The 25,836-nt window shown below is 46.9% G+C and overlaps 1 protein-coding gene across 1 annotated transcript in view; it reads right to left on the reverse strand.

Moving 5' to 3' along the window:
• LOC119929662 (vascular endothelial growth factor receptor kdr-like) overlaps positions 1 to 25,836 on the reverse strand; it is a 222,786-nt gene that overhangs the window by 92,913 nt on the left and 104,037 nt on the right. Inside the window, exons 5-9 of the mRNA XM_038747850.1 lie at positions 21,752 to 21,920; positions 18,540 to 18,676; positions 8,528 to 8,693; positions 7,565 to 7,682; positions 5,693 to 5,868 (exon numbers count right to left, since the gene is read on the reverse strand). Coding sequence (XP_038603778.1) covers positions 5,693 to 5,868; positions 7,565 to 7,682; positions 8,528 to 8,693; positions 18,540 to 18,676; positions 21,752 to 21,920 — 766 coding nt within the window. The remainder of the gene's footprint in view (positions 1 to 5,692; positions 5,869 to 7,564; positions 7,683 to 8,527; positions 8,694 to 18,539; positions 18,677 to 21,751; positions 21,921 to 25,836) is intronic.

Raw genomic sequence — 25,836 nt, forward strand, 5'->3', positions numbered from 1 at the left:
AACAGTGGGCTCACAGTCTAGAAGCGCACATGCGCGCAGGCCCCGCCCTCAGGAGTCCAGGCCCCCGTCCACCTGAGCGGAAGCCACGCCCACATACCACGCTCCCTCAGGCCCCGCCCATCCGTCGCAGGCGCAGCCCCCCTTTCCTCAGGCCCCGCCCACCCCCACAGGGCCCCGCCCACCCGCGCGGAAGCCACGCCCCCGCGCCCCCTCTCTCCGGCCCCGTCTCCACGCCCCCAGGCCCCGCCCTTCAGCAGGCCCCGCCCACCTCTCCGAGGCCCCACCCCCACGCCCCGCTCTCTCCGGCCCTGCCCATCCCCCCGTTCCCCAGGCCACGCCCACACGCCGCAAGCCCCACCCCGCACGCGCGCAGGCCACGCCCACACGAAGGGAGGCCACGCCCACACGAGGGGAGGCCACGCCCACACGCCCCACCCTCTCCTTTCCCGCCTGCACGAGCCTTAGGCCCCGCCTACTTTCCCCAGGCCCCGCCCACTTCCCCCAGGCCCCGCCCCCATCCCCTCAGCCGCCTCCTCCTCCTCCTCGACGCCTGTGAGGGAACAGGCCGTACCCGGTGTCAGTGGGGGCGGCCATCCTGTCTCCCCCTCTCCGAGTCCCAGCCTCACTCCTAAATAACCCCCTCGTGGGGCCAGTGAACTTTTCCTAGGAAAATTTCATTCTGCTCCTGTTTTTCCCCAGAAATGGGAGTTACGCCTGTTCCACTGGCCAGGGCAATGGAAAACAACTCTGGCCAACCGGCCAGGGGCCAGCCGGGGGAGGAGATGCTCTCCCTCCACAAAGTCCCGCTCTTCTGGGTTGTTGGCACTCCGGCCGTGTGCTCGGGTACTCTCAATCAAGCTGAGACCCTACTGTGTTTTTGCCCCCTCTCATCATCATCATCAATCGTATTTATTGAGCGCTTACTGTGTGCAGAGCGCTGGACTAAGCGCTTGGGAAGTACAAGTTGGCAACATATAGAGACGGTCCCTACCCAACAGTGGGCTCACAGTCTAAAAGGGGGGTCTGCGTGTCCTCTCTTCCCGCTTAGTACAGTGCTCTGCACATAGTAAGCGCTCAATAAATACGATTGATTGATTGATTCCCCCTGCAGACTGTCACTACTGTGTTTTCGCCCCCTCTCCTTTCATTCAATCAATCAATCAATCGTATTTATTGAGCGCTTACTGTGTGCAGAGCACTGGACTAAGCGCTTGGGAAGTACAAGTTGGCAACATATATTGCCAAGTACAAGTTGTGCAAGTCGGCACGTTCCTCAGTGAGGTCTGCGTGTCCTCTCTCCCCCCAGCTGGCTGTCACTCCTCAACGGCAGAAACGGTGGAGTCTCCTTCCCAATATATCACACTCTGGGAGAGCACAGTGTAAGGTCCTCATGGGCGGTGAATCCCATCTACCAACTCTTGTATTGTACTTTCCCAAGCACAGTGCTCTGCACAGAGTAAGCTCCCAATAAATGAGCCCAGCTCTCATCCTATCCTATCTGGACTACTGCATCAGCCTTCTCTCTGACCTCCCATCCTCGTGTCTCTCCCCACTTCAATCCATACTTCATGCTGCTGGCCTGGATCGTCTTTGTCCAGAAACGCTCTGGGCATGTTACTTTCCTCCTCAAAAATCTCCAGTGGCTACCAATCAATCTGCACATCAGGCAGAAACTCCTCACCCTGGGCTTCCAGGCTGTCCATCCCCTCGCCCCCTCCTACCTCACCTCCCTTCTCTCCTTCTCCGGCCCAGCCCGCACCCTCCGCTCCTCTGCCGCTGATCTCCTCACCGTACCTCGTTCTCGCCTGTCCCGCCATCGACCCCCGGCCCACGTCATCCCCCGGGCCTGGAATGCCCTCCCTCTGCCCATCTGCCAAGCTCGCTCTCTTCCTCCCTTCAAGGCCCTACTGAGAGCTCACCTCCTCCAGGAGGCCTTCCCAGACTGAGCCCCCTCCTTCCTCTTCCCCTCGTCCCCCTCTCCATCCCCCCCGTCTTACCTCCTTCCCTTCCCCACAGCACCTGTATATATGCTTGTACATATTTAGTACTCTATTTATTTATTTATTTATTTTACTTGTCCATATTTATTCTATTCATTTTATTTTGTTAATATGTTTGGTTTTGTTCTCTGTCTCCCCCTTTTAGACTGTGAGCCCACTGTTGGGTAGGGACTGTCTCTATATGTTGCCAACTTGTACTTCCCTAGCACTTAGTACAGTGCTCTGCACACAGTAAATGCTCAATAAATATGATTGATTGATTGATTGATAGGGACCGTCTCTATATGTTGCCAACCTGTACTTCCCAAGCGCTTAGTACAGTGCTCTGCACACAATAAGCGCTCAATAAATACGACTGAATGAATGAATGAATAAATATCACTGGTTGACTGATACATAGCTGCCTGGTCCATTTAATAATAATAATAATAATAATGGCATTTATTAAACGCTTATTACAGCACTGTTCTAAGTGCTGGGGAGGTTACAAGGGGATCAGGTTGTCCCACGGGGGGCTCACAGTCTTCATCCCCATTTTACAGATGAGGTAACTGAGGCACAGAGAAGTGGCTTGCCCAAAGTTACACAGCTGACAAGTGGCAGAGCGGGGATTTGAACCCATGACCTCTGACTCCAAAGCCTGGGCTGTTTCCACTGAGCCACGCTGCTTCTTTCCCAAGCCTTTAGTACAGTGCTCCTAATAAATATCACCAGTTGATTGATACATAGATGCCTGGTCCATTTTTGAGCTGAGGATGGAGAAGCGATTGGTGGGAGGGCCAGTTCTCCTCCCAAGCGGACCTTATGCTTTGTACATATTTATTACTCTATTTATTTATTTTACTTGTACATATCTATTCTATTTATTTTATTTCGTTAGTATGTTTGGTTTTGTTCTCTGTCTCCCCCCTTTTAGACTGTGAGCCCACTGTTGGGTAGGGACTGTCTCTATATGTTGCCAACTTGGACTTCCCAAGCGCTTAGTACAGTGCTCTGCACACAGTAAGCGCTCAATAAATACGATTGATTGATTGATTGATTGATAGGGACCGTCTCTATATGTTGCCAACCTGTACTTCCCAAACGCTTAGTACAGTGCTCTGCACACAATAAGCGCTCAATAAATACGATTGAATGAATGAATGAATAAATATCACTGGTTGACTGATACATAGCTGCCTGGTCCATTTAATAATAATAATAATAATAATGGCATTTATTAAACGCTTATTACAGCACTGTTCTAAGTGCTGGGGAGGTTACAAGGTGATCAGGTTGTCCCACGGGGGGGCTCACAGTCTTCATCCCCATTTTACACATGAGGTAACTGAGGCACAGAGAAGTGACTTGCCCAAAGTTACACAGCTGACAAGTGGCAGAGCGGGGATTTGAACCCATGACCTCTGACTCCAAAGCCTGGGCTGTTTCCACTGAGCCACGCTGCTTCTTTCCCAAGCCCTTAGTACAGTGCTCTGCACAGAGCAAGCTCCCAATAAATATCACCGGTTGATTGATACATAGATGCCTGGTCCTGGAATTGGGCCTGGAATGCCCTCCCTCTGCCCATCCGCCAAGCTCGCTCTCTTCCTCCCTTCAAGGCCCTACTGAGAGCTCACCTCCTCCAGGAGGCCTTCTCAGACTGAGCCCCTTCCTTCCTCTCCCCCTCGTCCCCCTCTCCATCCCCCCCATCTTACCTCCTTCCCTTCCCCACAGCACCTGTATATATGTATATATGTTTGTACATATTTATTACTCTATTTATTTTACTTGTACATATCTATTCTATTTATTTTATTTCGTTAGTATGTTTGGTTTTGTTCTCTGTCTCCCCCTTTTAGACTGTGAGCCCACTGGTGGGTAGGGACCGTCTCTCTATGTTGCCAACTTGGATTTCCCAATTGCTTAGTGCATTGCTCTGCACACAGTAAGCACTCAATAAATACGATTGATTGATTGATTGATTGATTATGCCCCCTCCCCCGGCTGGAGTTTCTGCTCAGGAGCTGGGCAGAGTCTAGGCCAGGAGCTATGGGATGGGAGAGCGAGGTCACCTGCCCCAGGGAGTTTTGGCCTCAGTGAAGCCATATGGGCGCCGGGCTGGCTGACTTCCTGCAGCACCAGGAATACCCAGTCCAGAGTCCGTCCGGCCTCTGGACCGAAATAATACTAATAATAATAATGATGGCCTTTATTAAGCGCTTACTATGTGCAAAGCACTGTTCTAAGCGCTGGGGAGGTAGCAAGGTGATCAGGCGGTCCCACGGGGGCTCACAGTCTTAATCATTCATTCATTCATTCAATCGTATTTATTGAGCGCTTACTGTGTGCAGAGCACTGTACTAAGTGCTTGGGAAGTACAAGTTGGCAACATATAGAGAAGCAGTGTGGCTCAGTGGAAAGAGCCCGGGCTTTGGAGTCCGAGGTCATGGGTTCGAATCCCGGCTCCACCATGTGTTTGCTGTGTGACCTTGGGCAAGTCACTTAACTTCTCTGAGCCTCAGTTACCTCATCTGCAAAATGGGATTCAGACTGTGAGCCCCACGTGGGGCAACCTGATCACTTTGTATCCCCCCCAGTGCTTAGAACAGTGCTCAAGGCCCTGCTGAGAGCTCACCTCCTCCAGGAGGCCTTCCCAGACTGAGCCCCTTCCTTCCTCTCCCCCTCGTCCCCCTCTCCATCCCCCCATCTCACCTCCTTCCCTTCCCCACAGCACCTGTATATATGTATATATGTTTGTACATATTTATTACTCTATTTATTTATTTATTTTATTTGTACATATCTATTCTATTTATTTTATTTTGTTAGTATGTTTGGTTTTGTTCTCTGTCTCCCCCTTTTAGACTGTGAGCCCACTGTTGGGTAGGGACTGTCTCTATATGTTTCCAATTTGTACTTCCCAAGCGCTTAGTACAGTGCTCTGCACATAGTAAGCGCTCAATAAATACGATTGATTGATTTATTACTCTATTTATTTATTTATTTATTTTATTTGTACATATCTATTCTATTTATTTTATTTTGTTAGTATGTTTGGTTTTGTTCTCTGTCTCCCCCTTTTAGACTGTGAGCCCACTGTTGGGTAGGGACCGTCTCTATAGGTTTCCAATTTGTACTTCCCAAGCGCTTAGTACAGTGCTCTGCACATAGTAAGCGCTCAATAAATGCGATTGATGATGATGATGATGCTTTGCACATAGTAGGCGCTTAATAAACGCCATCATTGTTACTATTATCATTATTACAGGATAATCAGGTAAGCGCTTAACAAATGCCAACATTATTATTGTTATTATTATGTAGAGATGGTCCCTACCCAACAGTGGGCTCAAATCCCCATTTTCCAGATGAGGTCACTGAGGCCCAGAGAAGTGGAGTGACTTGCCCAAAGTCACACAGCTGACAATCGGCGGAGCTGGGATTTGAACCCAGGACCCGCGACTCCAAAGCCCGGGCTCTTTCCACTGAGCCACGTTGAAATGACCGCGCTCTCCCACTATTCTGGCTGTCAGGACGAGCCCAGTGGGGGAGGCCCAGCGCCACCCCGACGTGTCTGCCCACCCCACGAGGAGAGGCCTCGGGGGCTCGGCCTCGGCTCCCGGTCGACCCCTCCGAGCTAAACCCCGCGGAGGGGCCGGCCATGCCCCCGCCAAAGCGGGCCGGCCGTGAGGTCGGGACGGGGGGGGACTCACCGTTGATGACGAGCTGGATGGAGTGGTTTTCAGAGAGGCCGTACTGGGGGTTGCTCAGGACGACGGTGTAGAGGCCCGCGTACTTCAGCTTGACATCCCGGATGGTCAGTTTGTACCGCACGGGGTCGGATTGATAGCAGGTGATGTTCTCCTCGACTGGCCTGCCGTCCTTGAACCTGGCCAGGGCCCCCAGTACGCCCGGTTGGCTCACCGGGAGACGCGGGGACCCCCCGTCCTGGGCCAGCCTGCCCGCCCCTTCCCGCACACGGTGGAGTCATTCCCGCCGTTTTCTTTCGCTGCCTGGCTGGAGTGGGGCAGGAGGGGCGGAGGGGAAGGACGGGACACCTCCAAGAGTGAACGGTGATGGGACAGAAAGCTGTTATTCTGGCTCTAACTGGTGGATGTGGGGTAGGGCCAAGGAGTATGGTCTGAAAAGGGTCAACTAAGGTCACAATAATAATAACCCCAGACTGAGCCCCCTTTTTCCTCTCCTCCTCCCCATCCCCCCCAACCCTACCTCCTTCCCCTCCCCACAGCACCTGTATGCATGCTTGTACAGATTTATTACTCTATTTATTTTACGTGTACATATTTACTATAATAATAATAATAATGGTATTTATTAAGCGCTTACTATGTGCAAAGCACTGTTCTAAGCACTGGGGAGGTTACAATAATAATAATAATAATAATGGTATTTATTAAGCGCTTACTATGTGCAAAGCACTGGGGAGGTTACAAGGTGATCAGGTTGTCCCATGGGGGGCTCACAGTCTTAATCCCCATTGTACAGATGAGGTAACTGAGGCACAGAGAAGTTATGTGACTTGCCCAAAGTCACACAGCTGGCAATTGGCGGAGCTGGGATTTGAACCCATGATCTCTGACTCCAAAGCCCGGGCTCTTTCCACTGAGCCATGCTGCTTCTCAACTATTCTATTTATTTTCCTAATGATGTGCATCTAGCTTTATTTCTATTTATTCTGATGACACCCGTCCACATGTTTCGTTTTGTTGCCTGTCTCCCCCTTCTAGACTGTGAGCCCGTTGTTGAGTAGGGACCGTCTCTACATGTGGCCAACTTGTACTTCCCAAGCACTTAGTACAGTGCTCTGCACACAGTAAGCGCTCAATAAATATGACTGGCTGACTGAATGAATAATGATAATGATAATAATAATAGTGGTATTTGTTAAGCGCTTACTATGTGCCAAGCACTGTTCTAAGCGCTGGGGTAGATACAAGGTAATCAGGTTTGTCCCACGTGGGGCTCACAGTCTTAATCCCCATTTTACAGATGAGGGGACTGACTGTGACTGTGAGCCCGTTGTTGGGTAGGGACCGTCTCTATATGTTGCCGACTTGTACTTCCCAAGTGCTCTGCTCACAGTAAGCGCTCAATAAATACGATTGAATGAATGAATGACACAGGTTAGTAGGGATGGATACAGTCCCCGACCCACCTGGGGTTCACAGCCTAAGTATTCGTTCCTCATTTTTGTAGTTGAGGAAACCGAGGAAAAGAGAAGGTAAGTGACTTGCCCGGGGTCACACAGCAGGCAAGTGGCAGCTCTGGGATAAGAATCCAGGTTGTCCGCCCCCCAGGCCTGTGCTTTATCTGCTAGGCCATACTGCCCCTCTAGGTCTCAGTTTCCCCACCTGTCAAACGAGGATGAAATACCTGCTCTTAAGACCGTGAGCCCTGGGAGGGGCAGGAGCTGCGTGTTATCTGCTCGTGCGGTATCTTTCCCAGCGCACGGCACATAGGAAGCGCTTAGAGGATATGGGGTTGAGAGGGCAGAGATTTTTCAGAACGGGGCAAGGTCGGGGTTTCCGCCCGGGGGACGAACCACTTCTACGTAAACCACTCACCATGCCACGGAAGGGTGGGGAAAGGCAGTTACCCTCACCACCAATTTCAGCATCTTCTGCCCGGCTGTGCCCTCCATGGTGCTGTTGTTCGTGGGGAGCACTTTGATGAAAGCACGTTCTGGAAGGGACACGGAGGGGGATCAGGAGAAGGACGAGGAGGAGAAGGACGAGGAGGAGAGACCCTGATTGAGGGGAAGGAAGGGGCGGGACGGCTGGGGTACCAACTGTAGTCGAGTCCCCACCAACAAATCCAGGGAGGCGATCCATTCGCCCAGTGGGGTCACTTCGGCTACCTTGGCTTTGGGTGCATTGGGAGCTTATGTTCTAGAGGACAGAGACCAGATCTGGGATTCGGAGGAAATCCAGCTGAGGCCACTGCCCTCCTGGGTCACTCAGCCTCTCCGCCCCTCAGTTTTCTCGTGGGTAGAATGGGCAGGATAATACCGTTCTCTTCCTACCTTCTAGGGATATGAATAGCATCGCTTCACGAGGGTGCTTGGCTCGTAAAAAGAGCTCAGTATCGGCTGACTAACTCTCAGGGATGTCGGAAGGGCCAGTGAGATGTTCGAAGGGGCCGCTGTTCGGGAGAAATAGCAGCATTCCACCAAGGGAAGTATTACAATTTCCGCTCTCTGAAACAAGTATCCGGCCATTGATTTGAATCCCTGCAGGATTCACAGAGCTCGGGGTTGGGAAAGGGGCAGTTTTTCTTTGGGGCGGAGAGAGAGGAGGCGGGCCAGCCCCTCAGAAAGAGCTGATTTGGAGTTTTTCCGCTCTGCTCGATCATTCTCAGGACTGGCTGGAGACCAGCCGTGGGTGGGGGGACAATGTCTTCACCCCCAAAGCCAGCAAACCTCGCACAGAACTCGTGCCTAAGGGGGCACGCTGACGGTACGGACGCGTCGGCGGTCACGGGCTAGCCGGCAGGAAAAGGAGGCCGAAGGAAGGATAGGGGCAACTCACCGTACACCGTGATGGTGATGTTGGCCTCTAGTCCCGATGCATTATTTTCCCTGCACGTATACAGGCCATTGTCTTCCATGGTGACATTCCGGATAGTCAGGGTGCTGGAGCTTTTATACACCGGGTCATCCGTTTTCATGTTCTTTTTCACCTCACAGCACTCAGCCTAAGGCGAGGGAAGGAGCCCATTAGATCCAGTTTTCTTCCCGTCTCTGCGGTATTGCCCTCTCCCAGGTGTTCAGTACGGAGCTCCGCACACGGTAAGCACTCAATAAATGCCACCGATTGATTGCTCGACCTTTCCAGAGCAAGGTCACAGGACAACCCTGACGTTGGTCCCCGAGGCGTTGGGAACATCAGTTGGCAAACGCACCGTTTTCAAGCTCCGCCATCTTTTACTTCCATCCGAAGTTTTCCCGGGGCCGAGCCCAGTGCTCAATAATCAGAGGGTCCTCAATAAATGTGGTTGACCGTCAGGACGGTGAAGGTGCTATTCGAGAAGAGATTTAGGGCTCTCTTTCAAAGGGTACCCAAGCCTTTTCCCCCACCGCATGTGGCTGCCGTGTGTATAGAGGAAAGAGCCCGGACCTTATAGTCAGAGGATCTGGGTTCCAATGCTGCCACTGTCTGTCGGGTGACCTTGGGTAAATCTACTTTTCTGGGCCTCAGTTTCCTCATCTGTAAAATGGGGATTCCATACCTGTTCTCCTTTCTATGTAGACTGTGGGCTCCAGGGGGGACAGGGATTCTGTCCAGGTGAACATTATCCGTAATATTGAGCATCCCACTTTCAGATTATCAATATTAAGCCCTCCACCAGGAAGCCCAGGGAGGCCCACGTAGGTTCCGGCCTTCCAGGAGAGGCTGTGATCCAATCCTTCCCTCAAGTCAATTGTGCAGCAGTGAATCTGCCAGGGCAGGGCACAGGACTACTTACTGAGTGCGTACCCTGTGCTGAGCACTGTACTGAGCAAATAAATACTTTCAGATCCAGTCCCTGTCCCTCAAGGCATTTGTCGTGCCCTTCCAAAGTGCTCAGTGCAGAGCTGCACACGATTAAGCGCTCCTGGATCGATCGATCAATCAATCAGTCGATCCCAATTTAGGCGGAGTAAGGGAATAAGATTTAATTATATCTTTTTTAATATATACAGGTAATATAATTACCTGTATATATGTATATATACCTGTATATACGTATATATGTTTGTACATATTTATTACTCTATTTATTTATCTATTTATTTTACTTGTACATATCTATTCTATTTATTTTATTTTGTTAGTATGTTTGGTTTTGTTCTCTGTCTCCCCCTTCTAGACTGTGAGCCCACCGTTGGGTAGGGACTGTCCCTATATGTTGCCAACTTGTACTTCCCAAGCGCTTCCCAAGTACACCGTACTTCCCAAGTACATTGTCCACGGGTGTCCAAAGCGACTCCATGGAAAGGGGGTGGGCAGACCACTGGCCGCCTGTGTCCTTTAGGGCTCCATCGTGGCCCTCCAAGCCCCCAGGGTAGTGGGGGGCATCCCGGGGGTAGACTTGAGGGTGGACACTTCTCCTTCCCCAGGGAAGAGCCTTCCCTGATGAGCTTGTAATAATACTAATTTTGGTATATGTTAAGCACTTACTATGTGCAAAGCACTGTTCTAAGCGCTGGGGAGGCTACAAGGTAATCCCCATTTTCCAGATGAGGTAACTGAGGCCCAAAGTCACACAGCTGACAAGTGGCGGAGCTGGGATTTGAACCTCTGACTCCAAAGCCCGGGCTCTTTCCACTGAGCCACGCTGCTTCCCCGGGGTTAGGGTTGTATCCACCCCAGCGCTTAGCACAGAGTGTGCATTGAATTAATAATAATAATGATGATGGCATTTGTTAAGCGCTTACTATGTGCAAAGCACTGTTCTAAGCGCTGGGGGGATACAGTGGGATCAGGTTGTCCCACGTGGGGCTCACAGTCTTAATCCTCATTTTACAGATGAGGCAACTGAGGCTCAGAGAAGTTAAGTGACTTGCCCAAGGTCACACAGCAGACATGCGGTGGAGTCGGGATTCGAACCCCTGACCTCTGACTCCAAAGCCCAGGCTCATACCACCGAGCCACGCTGCTTCTCTAATTAATTAATGCCATCGTGATCACAGGTTTGATTCCTTAATTCCACGGTACTTACATCCATATTGTTACACTCCACTATTTCCTATTTTAATTCATTTTAATACCTGTTTCACCCTGTAGACTGCAAGCTCCTCTTGGGCAGGGGTCGTATCTAACAACCCTATGGCATCGTACTCTCCCGAGCACTTGGGACAGTGCTCTGCGTATAGTAAGGGCTCCATAAAGACCATTAATCGATTGCTTTTGATTATTTCAACCCATTAAGACCTGCTCCTTTCTAAGGGCCGAGACAGGAGGAATTGGAGACGGACTCCGGAGCGCTCTGAGAGCTACGCGTTGGACACAGAATATTTTCCTGGCCTGACTGAAAAAGCCCCCTGTATTCGAATCCTGGCTCCACCACGTGTTTGCTGTGGGACTGGGACAAGTCACGTCGCTTCCCTGGGCCTTGGTTTCCTCATCCGGTAAATGGGGATTAAATCATCATCATCAGTCGTATTTATTGAGCGCTTACTGTGTGCAGAGCACTGGACTGAGCGCTTGGGAAGTACAATTTGGCAACATATAGAGACAGTCCCTACCCAACAGTGGGCTCACAGTCTAAAAGGGGGAGACGGAGAACAAAACCAAACATACTAACAAAATAAAATAAATGGAGTAGATATGTACAAGTAAAATAAATAGATAAATAAATAGAGTAATAAATATGTACAAACATATATACATATATACAGGTATATATTAAAAAAGATATAATTAAATCTTATTCCCTCCTACTTAGACTGGGCGCCCCTTGTGTGACAGGGATCTGAATATCTTGTAACTGCCCCAGAGCTTAGTACAATGCTTAGCACATACAATTGCTTAACAAATACCATAATTAGTTATTTATTATTTCACTTCCACGACTCTCCATTCTCCCTGGAGGGACAGCCTGTATACCACCGCTTAAAAAAGGCATCTCCCATGTCTGTTTTGCAAGCTGATGAAAACCTCTAGACCTCTCCATAACAACGGTGCTACTGGTTAAGCACTTTCTACGTGTCAAGCACTGTTCTAAACACTGGGGAAGGCTCCTCCTCTAGACTCTAAGCTCCTTGTGGGCAGGGGACACGTCTATCAAATCTGTTCTATTTCACTCTTCCAAGCACTGTGCTCTGAACACAGAAAGTGCCCAGTCAATACAACTGATTTATACAATTTAATCGGTTCCTCGCCTACTTGAGGCTCACTAGTAGGAGGGAGAACAGGAGCCTGAAGACCACAGGTTCTGTGGGGTGGTCTCAGTTTTCCATTTCTGTTCAAAGCAAGTCACTTCACTTCTCTGCTCCTCAGTTACCCCATCTGTCAAATGGGGATTAAGACTGTGAGCCCCAGGTGGGACAACCTGATCACCTTGTAACCTCCCCAGTGCTTAGAACAATGCTTGGCTCATACTAAGCGCCTAATAAATGCCATCATCATCATCACCATCTGATTTCTTGTACTTCCCAAGCGCTTAGTACAGTGCTGTGCACAAAGTAAGCGCTCAATAAATACGATTGATTGATTGATTTGACCCCCAGACTCATTTCTTCCAAGCTCCAAACTTTTGGGTTCCAAACTTAGCCGCATTTTCCAGCCTTTCTGTCTTAAGTACAACGGTGCAGTCACCTCCGAGTTACTAGGAAACCAATAAGTGAGCTGGAGATTTAGACGAGAAGCAATGTGGCCCGGCCTTGGGAGTCAGAGGACCTGGGTTCTAATCCCGGCTTCGCCTCTGGCTAGTTGGGCGACTTGAGGAAGGGCCTTAGTTTCCTCATCTGTAAAATGGGGATTCAAAACCCGTACTCCCGCCTACTTAGTGAACCCGCACGCGGGGTGAGGACTGTGTTGCTGCTATTGTTGTCATTATTGAGAAAAGAATCGTCATACAGAGAAGCAGCGTGGCTTAGTGGAAAGAGCCGGGAGTCAGAGATCGTGGGTTCTAATCCCGACTCGGCCACTTATCTGCTGCGTGACCCTGGGCAAGTCACTTAACTTCTCTGGGCCTCAGTTTCCTCATCTGTAAAAGGGGGATGAAGACTGTGAGCCCCACGTGGCGCAACCTGATTACCTTGTATCTACCCCAGTGCTTAGAACAGTGCTTGGCACATAGTAAGCGCTTAACAAATACCAACATTATCATTATTATTATTGGTATTTACTAACACTGTACTAAGCGCTGGGGTAGATGCAAGATAATCGGGTTGGCTACAGTGCCTGCCCCACATAGGGCCCCCAGTCTTAATCTCCATTTAACAGATGATACAACTAAGGCCCAGAGAAGTGAAGTGACTTGTCCAAGGTCACACAGCAGACAAGCGGCAGAGCTGGGATTAGAACCCAGGTCGTTCCACTAAGCCATGCTGCTATCTTATCCCAAACCCCACGGCTGGGAGGGCGGATTGCACGGAGACAGATGATTTTCCTCAGACAATCCCCTCTCCCAAGTCTTGGGTTGGAAATTCTTCGCAGTCACCCTGGAGATTTGGGAGATCTGAAGGACCTCCCTTAAACCACGGATCGCTACTGCCTCTTTACAGTCCCCCTCTAGACTGAAAGCTCCTTAATAATAGTAATAATAATAATAATGGCATTTATTAAGTGCTTACTATCATTTATTTATTTTACTTGTACATATCTATTCTATTTATTTTATTTTGTTGGTATGTTTGGTTTTTTTTTTTCTCTGTCTCCCCCTTTTAGACTGTGAGCCCAATGTTGGGTAGGGACCGTCTCTATATGTTGCCAATTTGTACTTCCCAAGCGCTTAGTACAGTGCTCTGCACATAGTAAGCGCTCAATAAATAAGATTGATTGATTGGTTGATTGCAAAGCACTATTCTAAGTGCTGAATAATAACGATGGCATTTATTAAGCACTTACCATGTGCAAAGAACTATTCTAAGCGCTGAATAATAATGATGGCATTTATTAAGCACTTACTATGTGCAAAGCACTATTCTAAGCGCTGAATAGTAATGATGGCATTTATTAAGCACTTACCATGTGCAAAGAACTATTCTAAGCGCTGAATAATAATGATGGCATTTATTAAGCACTTACCATGTGCAAAGAACTATTCTAAGCACTGAATAATAATGATGACATTTATTAAGCACTTACTATGTGCAAAGAACTATTCTAAGCGCTGAATAATAATGATGGCATTTATTAAGCACTTACTATGTGCAAAGAACTATTCTAAGCGCTGAATAATAATGATGGCATTTATTAAGCACTTACTATGTGCAAAGCACTATTCTAAGCACTAAATAATAATGATGGCATTTATTAAGCACTTACTATGCGCAAAGCACTGTTCTAAGCACTGGGGAAATGACAAGGTGATCAGGTTGTCCCACGGTGGGGCTTGCAGGCTTAATCCCCATTTTCCAGATGAGGTAACTGAGGCCCAGAGAAGTGACTTTTTTTTTTTTAATGGCATTTATTAAGCGCTTACTATGTGCAAAGCACTGTTCTAAGCTCTGGGGAGGTGACAAGGTGATCAGGTTGTCCCACGGGGGGGCTCGCAGTCGTAATCCCCATTTTCCAGATGAGGTAACTGAGGCCCAGAGAAGTGAAGTGACTTTTTTTTTAAAATGGCATTTATTAAGCACTTACTATGTGCAAAGCACTGTTCTAAGCGCTGGGGAGGTGACAAGGTGATCAGGTTGTCCCACGGGGGGGCTCGCAGTCATAATCCCCATTTTCCAGATGAGGTAACCGAGGCCCAGAGAAGTGAAGTGTCTTGCCCAAAGTCACACAGCTGACACAGGGGGCAGGGAACACGTCTAGCAATTCTGTTGCATTGTACTCTCCCAAGTGCTTAGTACAGTGCTCTGCCACAGTGAGCACTCAATAAATACCACTGACTGATTGACTGCAACGCAGTGTGGCCTAGTGAGAAGGAGCATGGCCTAGTGGAAAGGGCACAGGGAGTCAGAGGATCTGGGTTCTAGTTAGAGAAGGAGCGTGGCTCAGTGGCAAGAGCGAGGGCTTCGGAATCAGAGGTCATGGGTTCAAATCCCGGCCCCTCCACTTAGCTGTGTGACTTTGGGCAAGTCACTTCACTTCTCTGGGCCTCAGTTCCCTCATCTGTAAAATGGGGGTGGAGACTGTGAGCCCACCGTGGGACAATCTGATCACCTTGTAGCCTCCCCAGCGCTTAGAACAGTGCTTTGCACATAGTAAGTGCTTAATACGTTATTATTATTAATAATAATTCCAGCTCCACCACTGTTTGCTGTGTGACCTTGGGCAGTCCCTTAACTTTTCTGTGCCTCAGTTCCCTCACCTGCAAAATGGGGATTCAATATCCTTTCTTCCTCCGACTTCGTCTGTGAGCCCCAAGTGGGACCAGATTATCTTGGGTCTACTCCAGTCCTTAGCACAGTGCTTGACACACAGTAAGCACTTAACAGAGACCACAATTATTATACAAATTATATAATATTTGTAAGAATAATTATGAATAATCATAATAACAATCATAATAATTATAATATGATTACAGAAGTATATACATATTTTATATGTTATATAATATAATAATTATATATAATAATCATAATAAAAGCCAAGATTATTATATATAATAATAATAATGGCATTTATTAAGCGCTTACTATCAATCAATCAATCAATCGTATTTATTGAGCGCTTACTGTGTGCAGAGCACTGTACTAAGCGCTTGGGAAGTACAAGCTGGCAACATATAGAGACAGTCCCTACCCAACAGTGGGCTCACTATGTGCAAAGCACTGTTCTAAGCATTGGGAAGGTTACAAGGTGATGAGGTTGTCCCATGGGAGGCTCACAGTCTTAATCCCCATTTTACAGATGAGGTCACTGAGGCACAGGGAAGTTAAGTGACTTTCCCAAGGTCAGACAGCTGACAATTGGCGGAACCGGGGCTTGAACTCCAAAGCCCGTGCTCCTTCCACTGAGCCGTGCTGCTTCTCTATATTATAATAATATATAATCATCATATACTATATTATAGCATTTATAATAGTTATATACTTATGTATAACAATCATAATAATAAAGGGCAAAATTATTATATATATAATAATCACAATGATGAAAGTCAAGACCTGGATGTGATCATCATAATAATAAAAGCCAGGATTATTATATATAATAATAATGGCATTTATTAAGTGCTTACTATGTGCAAAGCACTGTTCTAAGCATTGGGAAGGTTACAAGGTGATGAGGTTGTCCCATGGGGGGCTCACAGTCTTAATCCCCGTTTTACAGATGAGGTAACTGAGGCACAGGGAAGTTAGGTGACTTGCCCCAGGTCCCACAGCTGACAATTGGCGGAGCCGGGGCTTGAACTCCAAAGCCCGTGCTCTTTCCACTGAGCCGTGCTGCTTCTCTATATTATAATAATATATAATCATCATATACTAGATTATAGTATTTATAATGGTTATATACTTATGTATAACAATCATAATAATAAAGGGCAAAATTATTATATATATAATAATCATAATGATGAAAGTCAAGACCTGGATGTGATCATCATAATAATAAAAGACAAGATTATTATATATAATAATAATGTCATTTATTAAGCGCTTACTATGTGCAAAGCACTGTTCTAAGCATTGGGAAGGTTACAAGGTGATGAGGTTGTCCCATGGGGGGCTCACAGTCTTAATCCCCGTTTTACAGATGAGGTCACTGAGGCACAGGGAAGTTAAGTGACTTTCCCAAGGTCACACAGCTGACAATTGGCGGAGCCGGGGCTTGAACTCCAAAGCCCGTGCTCTTTCCACTGAGTCGTGCTGCTTCTCTATATTATAATAATATATAATCATCATATACTAGATTATAGTATTTATAATAGTTATATACTTATGTATAACAATCATAATAATAAAGGGCAAAATTATTATATATATAATAATCATAATGATGAAAGTCAAGACCTGGATGTGATCATCATAATAATAAAAGCCAAGATTATTATGCATAATAATAATGGCATTTATTAAGCGCTTACTATGTGCAAAGCACTGTTCTAAGCATTGGGAAGGTTACAAGGTGATGAGGTTGTCCCATAGCGGGCTCACAGTCTTAATCCCCATTTTACAGATGAGGTCACTGAGGCACAGGGAAGTTAAGTGACTTTCCCAAGTTCACACAGCTGACAATTGGCGGAGCCGGGGCTTGAACTCCAAAGCCCGTGCTCTTTCCACTGAGCCGTGCTGCTTCTCTATATTATAATAATATATAATCATCATATACTATATTATAGTATTTATAATAGTTATATACTTATGTATAATAATAATAATAATAAAGGGCAAAGTTATTATATATATAATAATCATAATGATAAAAGTCAAGACCTGGATGTGATCATCATAATAATAAAAGCCAAGATTATTATATATAATAATAATGGCATTTATTAAGTGCTTACTATGTGCAAAGCACTGTTCTAAGCATTGGGAAGGTTACAAGGTGATGAGGTTGTCCCATGGGGGGCTCACAGTCTTAATCCCCGTTTTACAGATGAGGTAACTGAGGCACAGGGAAGTTAGGTGACTTGCCCCAGGTCCCACAGCTGACAATTGGCGGAGCCGGGGCTTGAACTCCAAAGCCCGGGCTCTTTCCACTGAGCCGTGCTGCTTCTCTATATTATAATAATATATAATCATCATATACTAGATTATAGTATTTATAATAGTTATATACTTATGTATAACAATCATAATAATAAAGGGCAAAATTATTATATATATAATAATCATAATGATGAAAGTCAAGACTTGGATGTGATCATCATAATAATAAAAGCCAAGATTATTATATATAATAATAATGGCATTTATTAAGCGCTTACTATGTGCAAAGCACTGTTCTAAGCATTGGGAAGGTTACAAGGTGATGAGGTTGTCCCATAGCGGGCTCACAGTCTTAATCCCCATTTTACAGATGAGGTCACTGAGGCACAGGGAAGTTAAATGACTTGCCCAAGGTCACACAGCTGACAATCGGCGGAGCCGGGGCTTGAACTCCAAAGCCCGTGCTCTTTCCACTGAGCCGTGCTGCTTCTCTATAATAATATATAATCATCATATACTATATTATAGTATTTATAATAGTTATATACTTATGTATAACAATCATAATAATAAAGGGCAAAATTATTATATATATAATAATCACAATGATGAAAGTCAAGACCTGGATGTGATCATCATAATAATAAAAGCCAAGATTATTATACATAATAATAATGGCATTTATTAAGCGCTTACTATGTGCAAAACACTGTTCTAAGCATTGGGAAGGTTACAAGGTGATGAGGTTGTCCCATAGGGGGCTCACAGTCTTAATCCCCATTTTACAGATGAGGTCACTGAGGCACAGGGAAGTTAAATGACTTGCCCAAGGTCACACAGCTGACAATTGGCGGAGTCGGGGCTTGAACTCCAAAGCCCGTGCTCTTTCCACTGAGCCGTGCTGCTTCTCTATATTATAATAATATATAATCATCATATATTATAGTATTATAATTCTACTAGTTATGCACTTATGTATAATAATCATAATAATAAAGGGCAAAATTATTATATATACAATAATCACAATGATGAAAGTCAAGACCTGGATGTGATCATCATCATAATAAAAGACAAGATTATTATATATATATATAATAATCACAATGATGAAAGTCAAGACCTGGATGTGATCATCATCATAATAAAAGACAAGATTATTTTATATATATATATATATATATATATATATATATATATAATCATAATGATAAAAGTCAAGACCGGGATGCTTGGCAAACCTCCAACCGGGGCCCCGCAAGTGTCAGCCATCCCAATGTCCTCACCCTTTTCTTCTTGTATTCCCATTTGAAGTCAATCCTCCCGTTGTAGGTGGTCTCAGCGGCACATCGCAGCCTGAGCAGGGCCCCGACCAGCATCTTCTGGTGATTGGCACTGATGACGAGATTCTTCTTCTCGGTTTCTGGCAGGGAGACAGAGCAGACACGGTGAGCTCCGAGCCCTTAGGGAGGAATGAAGATGAGGGGCAAGAAATTGCCATGTTCTTAACACCCGATTTCTCATTCTCTGCCCTGTTGACCTTGGCGGGGGTCATTTAATCCATCCCCCTTCTACTCGGGCAGCGGGGAAGATCTCAGGGGAGGGAGCGCCCACAATTTTCTTTATTTCTATTTATTCTTGTGACCTGACACCTGTCCACATGTTCTGTTTTGTTGGGAGCCCGTTGTTGGGTAGGGACCGTCTCTAGATGTTGCCAACTTGTACTTCCCAAGCGCTTGGTACAGTGCACCGTAAGCGATCAATAAATACGATTGAATGAACTGAATGAATGAACGAACTTTTGTCAGCGAAAATGGGTTCTAATCCCTGCTCCGCCGCTGGGCTGCTGAGTGACCTTGGGCAAGTCGCTTAACTTCTCTGGGCCTCAGTTCCCTCATCTGTAAAATGGGGATGAAGACTGGGAGCCCCACATGGGACTTGGACTGCGTCCAACCTGATTAGTTTATATAAGAATAATAATAATGATGGTATTTGTTAAGCGCTTACTATGCGCTGGGGGGGATACAAGGTGATCAAGTTGTCCCACGTGGGGCTCCCAGTCTTCATCCCCATTTTACAGATGAGGGAACTGAGGCTCTGAGAAGTTAAGTGACTTGCCCAAGGTCACACAGCAGACATGTGGCGGAGTCGGGATTCGAACCCATGACCTCTGACTCCAAAGCCCGTGCTCTTGCCACTGAGCCTGGCACAAAGTAAGAGCTTAACAAATAGCATTAAAAACCCCCAACAGACTTCCCTTCATCAGTCATTCCAGGTTTTAACAGCTCTAATTGATGGGAAAGTCTTTTTTCTATCTGACCAAAATTCATCACGCTTCTTCAGGCCTAAAGGATGTCCCCAGTAGCGTGGCCTAGTGTGAAGACCTCAGGCTAGGGAATCAGAGGACCCATGTTCTCCCCCCTGTTTAGCCACTTCTCTGCTGTGTGACACTGGGCAAGTCACGTAACTGCTCTGTGCCTCCGTTTCCTCATCTGTAGAATGGGGATAATAATAATAATAATAATGATAGTATTTATTAAGCGCTTACGATGTGCAAAGCACTGCTCTAAGCGCTGGGGAGGATACAAGGCGATCAGGTTGTCCCACGGGGGGCTCACAGTCTTCATCCCCATTTTACAGATGAGGGAACTGAGGCCCAGTGAAGTGAAGAGACTTGCCCAAAGTCACACAGCTGACAAGCGGCAGAGCTGGGATTTGAACCCATGACCTCTGACTCCAAAGCCCCGGCTCTTTCCACTGAGCCACGAAATCCTACTCCCTCCTACTTAGACTCTGAGACTGTGAGACAGGAACTGTGTCCAACCTCATTACCTTCTGCCTACCCCAGTGTTTAGTACAGTGCTTCACGGATGGGGCTTAATAAATCCATAATTATAATAATTATTAATTATCCTATTCCCCCCCATCTGCCACATCAACACTTTTCACCACCTAAGCACTTGGGCACTTATACCACCTCCTAACCCCAACCATCCCCTTAGCACTTTTTTCCTTGTTTTTCTTCCTTTTTTAAATGGTATTTGTTAGGTACTAGGTACCAGGGATTGTACCTGGTCCAAAGTCCACGCCCCACAAGGGGCTCCCAGCCTTAATCCCCATTTTACAGATGAGGTAACTGAGGCTCAGAGAAGTTAAGTGACTTGCCCAAGTTCTTATAGCAGACAAGTGGTATAGCTGGGATTAGAACTCAGGTTCTCAGGCCTGAGGTCTTTCCCCTAGCCCATGCTGCTTTCCTGTGTATTTTTTTTCTAGTAATAATGATGGCATTTATGAAGCGCTTACTATGTGCCAAGCACTGTTCTAAGCACTGGGGAGGTTACAAGGTGATCAGGTTGTCCTATGTGGGGCTCACAGTCCTCACCCCCATTTTCCAGATGAGGTAACTGAGGCCCAGAGAAGTGAAGTGACTTGCCCAAAGTCACACAGCTGACAACTGGCGGAGCCGGGATTTGAACCCATGACCTCTGACTCCAAAGCCCGGGCTCTTTCCACTGAGCCACGCTGCTTCTATTCTATTACTTCCTCCTGTCTGTAATTTAGTGTCTGATTCCCCCACTAGATCACAAACTTCTTGAGGGCAGGATCATATCCACTAACTCTGTGGTACTCCCCCAAACACCTACTCCAGTGCTCGACTCCTAGAAGGCACTCAATAAATACTGTCGACAGTTGATTGCCCCGAGCTCTCTGAGCTCCTCCTGCCCCTGTTTCTGGAGCTAGCCCAAGGGGAAGCCTATGATAATAATAATAATAATAATAATTATTATTATTATTATTATTATGTTTGTTAAGCACTTACTGGAATGCCCTCCCTCAGCCCATCCACCAAGCTAGCTCTCTTCCTCCCTTCAAGGCCCTACTGAGAGCTCACCTCCTCCAGGAGGCCTTCCCACACTGAGCTCCCTCTTTCCTCTCCCCCTCACCCCCCTCTCCATCCCCCCATCTTCCCTCCTTCCCTTCCCCACAGCACCTGTATATATGTATATATGGTTGTACATATTTATTAGTCTATTTATTTGTTTTACTTGTACATATCTATTCTATTTATTTTATTTTGTTAATATGTTTGGTTTTGTTCTCTGTCTCACCCTTCTAGACTGTGAGCCCACTGCTGGATAGGGACTGTCTCTATATGTTGCCAACTTGTACTTCCCAAGCACTTAGTACAGTGCTCTGCACACAGTAAGCGCTCAATACGATTGATTGATTACTATGTGCCAAGCACTGTTCTAAGCGCTGGGGGGATATGAGGTGATCAGGTTGTCCCACATGGGGTTCACAGTCTTAATCCCCATTTTCCAGATGAGGTAATTGAGGCCCAGAGAAGTTAAGTGACTAGCCCAGGGTCACTCAGCTGCCAAGTGGCAGAGCCGGGATTCGAACCCACGACCCCTGACTCCCAAGCCCGCGCTCATCCCTCCTGGCCCTTGGGACCTGTCCCTCAAGGTCCTGGGCTCCATCCTCTGGCTTCACTCACCCACTTTCTGCGGGAGATAGAGTGTCCGGAAAGTCTTCCCTCCCGCTTTGGTGATGCACTGGAGCATATTGCTGAAGAATTGGTAGGAGGGTCGAGTAACCGTGAAGCCCTTCTTGGGGTCCCAGTCCTTGCTGAAGGAAGTGAACTTGTAAGAAGGACTAGGGAGAAACTGCAGAGTGGGAGAAAAAAAACACACACACCTCCATCATCACCGCGGTCACCGCGATCAATGCCCTCACCACCCCAACATCATCATAACCCCTGTCAGGATCTCATCATGATCACCTTTTCATTAGCCCATCATTACCACAATCACCATCCTATCTTTCCACCTAGTATGTAGTCTCCCACTGCTGATCCCTCGCCCACACCCTCCTCTGGCTTGGAACTCCCTCCCCCCTCATACTCAATGAACCACCACCTTCCCCACCTCCAAAACCTTCCTAAAATCACACTTCCTCCAAGAGGCCTTACCTAACTAAGCCCTAATTTCCCCCCATGTTCATGTACCCCTTAGGCATTTTGAAAGTCACCCTAACCACACCTGTCCCTATCCTTGCCCTCAATTATTTCTCCTATCTGTAGTATATTTTAATGTCTGTCTCTCCCTGATGACCGTAAGCTCCTCGTGAGCAGGGATCACAACTACCAATTCTACTGTACTATATTTCCCCAAGTTCATAGAACAGTGCTCGGCAAATAGTAAATGCTCAATAAAATACCACTGATTGACCGATTGATTTCTCATATCTGTAGTGTATTTTAATGTCTGTCTCTCCCTGATGACCGTAAGCTCCTCGTGAGCAGGGATCACAACTACCAATTCTACTGTACTATATTTCTCCAAGTTCATAGAACAGTGCTCGGCAAATAGTAAATGCTCAATAAAATACCACTGATTGACCGATTGATTTCTCATATCTGTAGTGTATTTTAATGTCTGTCTCTCCCTGATGACCGTAAGCTCCTCGTGAGCAGGGATCACAACTACCAATTCTACTGTACTATATTTCTCCAAGTTCATAGAACAGTGCTCGGCAAATAGTAAATGCTCAATAAAATACCACTGATTGACCAATTGATTTCTCATATCTGTAGTATATTTTAATGTCTGTATCTCCCTGATGACTGTAAGCTCCTCGTGAGCAGGGATTACAACTACCAATTCTACTGTCCTATATTTCTCCAAGTTCATAGAACAGTGCTCGGCAAATAGTAAATGCTCAATAAAATACCACTGATTGACCGATTGATTTCTCATATCTGTAGTATATTTTAATGTCTGTATCTCCCTGACGACTGTAAGCTCCTCGTGAGCAGGGATCACAACTACCAATTCTACTGCACTATATTTCACCAAGTTCGTAGAACAGTGCTCGGCAAACAGTAAATGCTCAATAAAATACCACTGATTGACTGATCGATTTCTCTTATCTGTAGTATATTTTAATGTCCGTCTCTCCCTGATGACTGTAAGCTCCTTGTGAGCAGGGATCACATCTACCAACTCTATTGTACTGCATTTCCCCAAGCCCTTAGTACAGTGCTCAGCAAACAGTAAGTGCTCAATAAAATACCACTGATTGACCGATTGATTTCTCTTATCTGTAGTATATTTTAATGTCCGTCTCTCCCTGATGACTGTAAGCTCCTGTGGGCAGGGATCACATCTACCAACTCTATTGTACTGCATTTCCCCAAGCTTTTAGTATAGTGCTCAGCAAACAGTAAATGCTCAATAAAATACCACTGATTGACTGATTGATTGATCCATTCCCAAAATCACCCTGATCACCATCGCCATCATCTCGGGTGCACTGATATCACTATCATCACTCTCAATGTCAACACATCACTAGCCCAATCATCATAATCACTGCCATCATCGTGATAGGTAATACCGCCATAATCATCATCATCATCACTGAAGAGCACTCTTCCAGCCATTTCCAACAGTCAAAATCAGCAGGCGGTTGTACTTCCCAAGCGCTAAGTGCAGTGCTCTGCACATAGTAAGCATTCAATAAATATGATTGATTGATTGATTACCACCATATTCACCATGATCACCATTATCCCCACCAAAATCATCACCGTAATCCCCATCATCACCACATAATCACTACGACCTTCATCAACATTGTTCTATTCTCTTTTCCTCCTGCTCCTTCCAGTTTTCTTCCTTCTTTCTCTTCTTCCTCCTCAGCGCCTTAATGGAACAACCCGCACTGTCCAGCGTTATAAATGATCCTGACCTGCCCATTTGCAGATTGGGGAACTCGGAGAACGAGGAATCTCCCTATGACCTCTGGTTCGGACTCCACCTACACCTCCTCCCCACTTCCCCTCTGAATGTTTCCTCAGATCACAGAATCAGGATCAGCCTTTCAGATCTTTCCCCCTAACAACGCACCAGGTTTGGACCGAGGCCTACAAGCAGAGCCTGCCGGTCTCTAACTCCTATAAGCCGGTAACTGGAACCATTCCAAATGACAGGGGCCTCATGAAGAACTTAATTTCCTCTGGGAAACACATCCTGGCTTCCAGAGAGAGCTGGAGCGTGTAGTCAGGGGATTGAGGCCCCTTAACGCTATAGAGGGGAAGACTGTACACCAGGGCCATCTCTGAGCTCTCATGCATAGTCAACGACCTCTTGAAACACGAAAAGGAGGCTAGAGCCGTGTGAAAGGAGCACCTGGCCACTTGTCCTCCGCCTTTCCTCGTGCAGCCGATTGGGCGGAGGGATTGGTTCCATTTGGGAAAAGGATGTTCTAATTTCGGCTGATGCCTCCCTGCTCCATCTCTCCCGGTTTCCTGCCCGCACGGGAAGCAGACACCATGGCTCCAGAGCCCCAGGCGCGCCCTGGGTGAGGGGAAATAGGCCTAAGGTGGGCGGGTGGTGTCACCCCCATACAAGGTAAGGAGGACATGGGAAGTGGAGGAGGGAAAGCATCTTCCCTTTCCCCTTCCGGATGGGCCCTCCCTCCTATTGAGTGGAAATGTCTTGAAATCAGATTAAAGGCCTTTTAATGGCCCCGTAGGGAAGGAGGACATTATAATTGACCCCGGGGAAGAAAAGAGGAGGCAAGTTCCGAAGAAGTCACTGATGCTTTAGAGCAGAGGTTTTCACTGGACACGATCGGCCCTCCCCGAGGAACTGCGAAGCATCATCAGGAAATGGCCATTTGGACAGTGGCAGAGGAGAGCCTGCCTCTGTTGACTGACTCATTCCAGGCCCTCTGATGGGGTGAGGACTCAGGAGAGCCCGGCAACAAGCACAGTAGAAGCAGGGGAGCGATCACCTTGGCCCGGAGGATGGAGGGAAATGGCCCAGGAGACCTGAAGACAATGCACTTTGTGGAGTAATAATAATAATAATAATAATAATAATAATAATAATAATAATAATAACACTTGTTAAGCACTTACTTTGTGCTAAGCACTGTTCTAAGTGTTGGGGTAGATATAAGTTAATCGGGTTGGACACAGTCCCTGTCCCATATGGAGCTCACTCCCTTAATCCCCACTTTACAGTTTACAGTAACTGAAGCCCAGAGAAGTTCAGTGATTTGCCCAATGTCAGACATGTGGTGGAGCCAGGATCAGAATCCAGGTCCTACTGACTCATTCATTCGATGATATTTATTGAGCGCTTACTGTGTGCAGAGCACCGTACTAACTGCTTGGGAAGTACAAGCCTGCCACATATAGAGACGGTCCCTACCCAACAACGGGCTCACAGTCTAGAAGGGGGAGACGGACAACAAAACAAACTATGTGGACAGGTTTCAAGTCGTCGGAACAAATAGAATTAAAGCTAAATGCACATCATTAACGAAATGAATAGAATAGTAAATATGTACAAGTAAAATAGAGTAATAAATCTGTCCAAACGTATATACAGGTGCTGTGGGGAGGGGAAGGAGGTAGGGCGGGGGGGATGGGAAGGGGGAGAGGAAGGAGGGGGCTCAGTGTGGGAAGACCTCTTGGAGGAGGTGAGCTCTCAGTAGGGCTTTGAAGGGAGGAAGAGAGCGAGCTTGGCGGATGTGCGGAGGGGAGGGCATTCCGGGCCAGAGGGAGGATGT

Source organism: Tachyglossus aculeatus, chromosome 6 (assembly GCF_015852505.1).
Source record: "Tachyglossus aculeatus isolate mTacAcu1 chromosome 6, mTacAcu1.pri, whole genome shotgun sequence".
Classification (NCBI taxonomy): domain Eukaryota; kingdom Metazoa; phylum Chordata; class Mammalia; order Monotremata; family Tachyglossidae; genus Tachyglossus; species Tachyglossus aculeatus.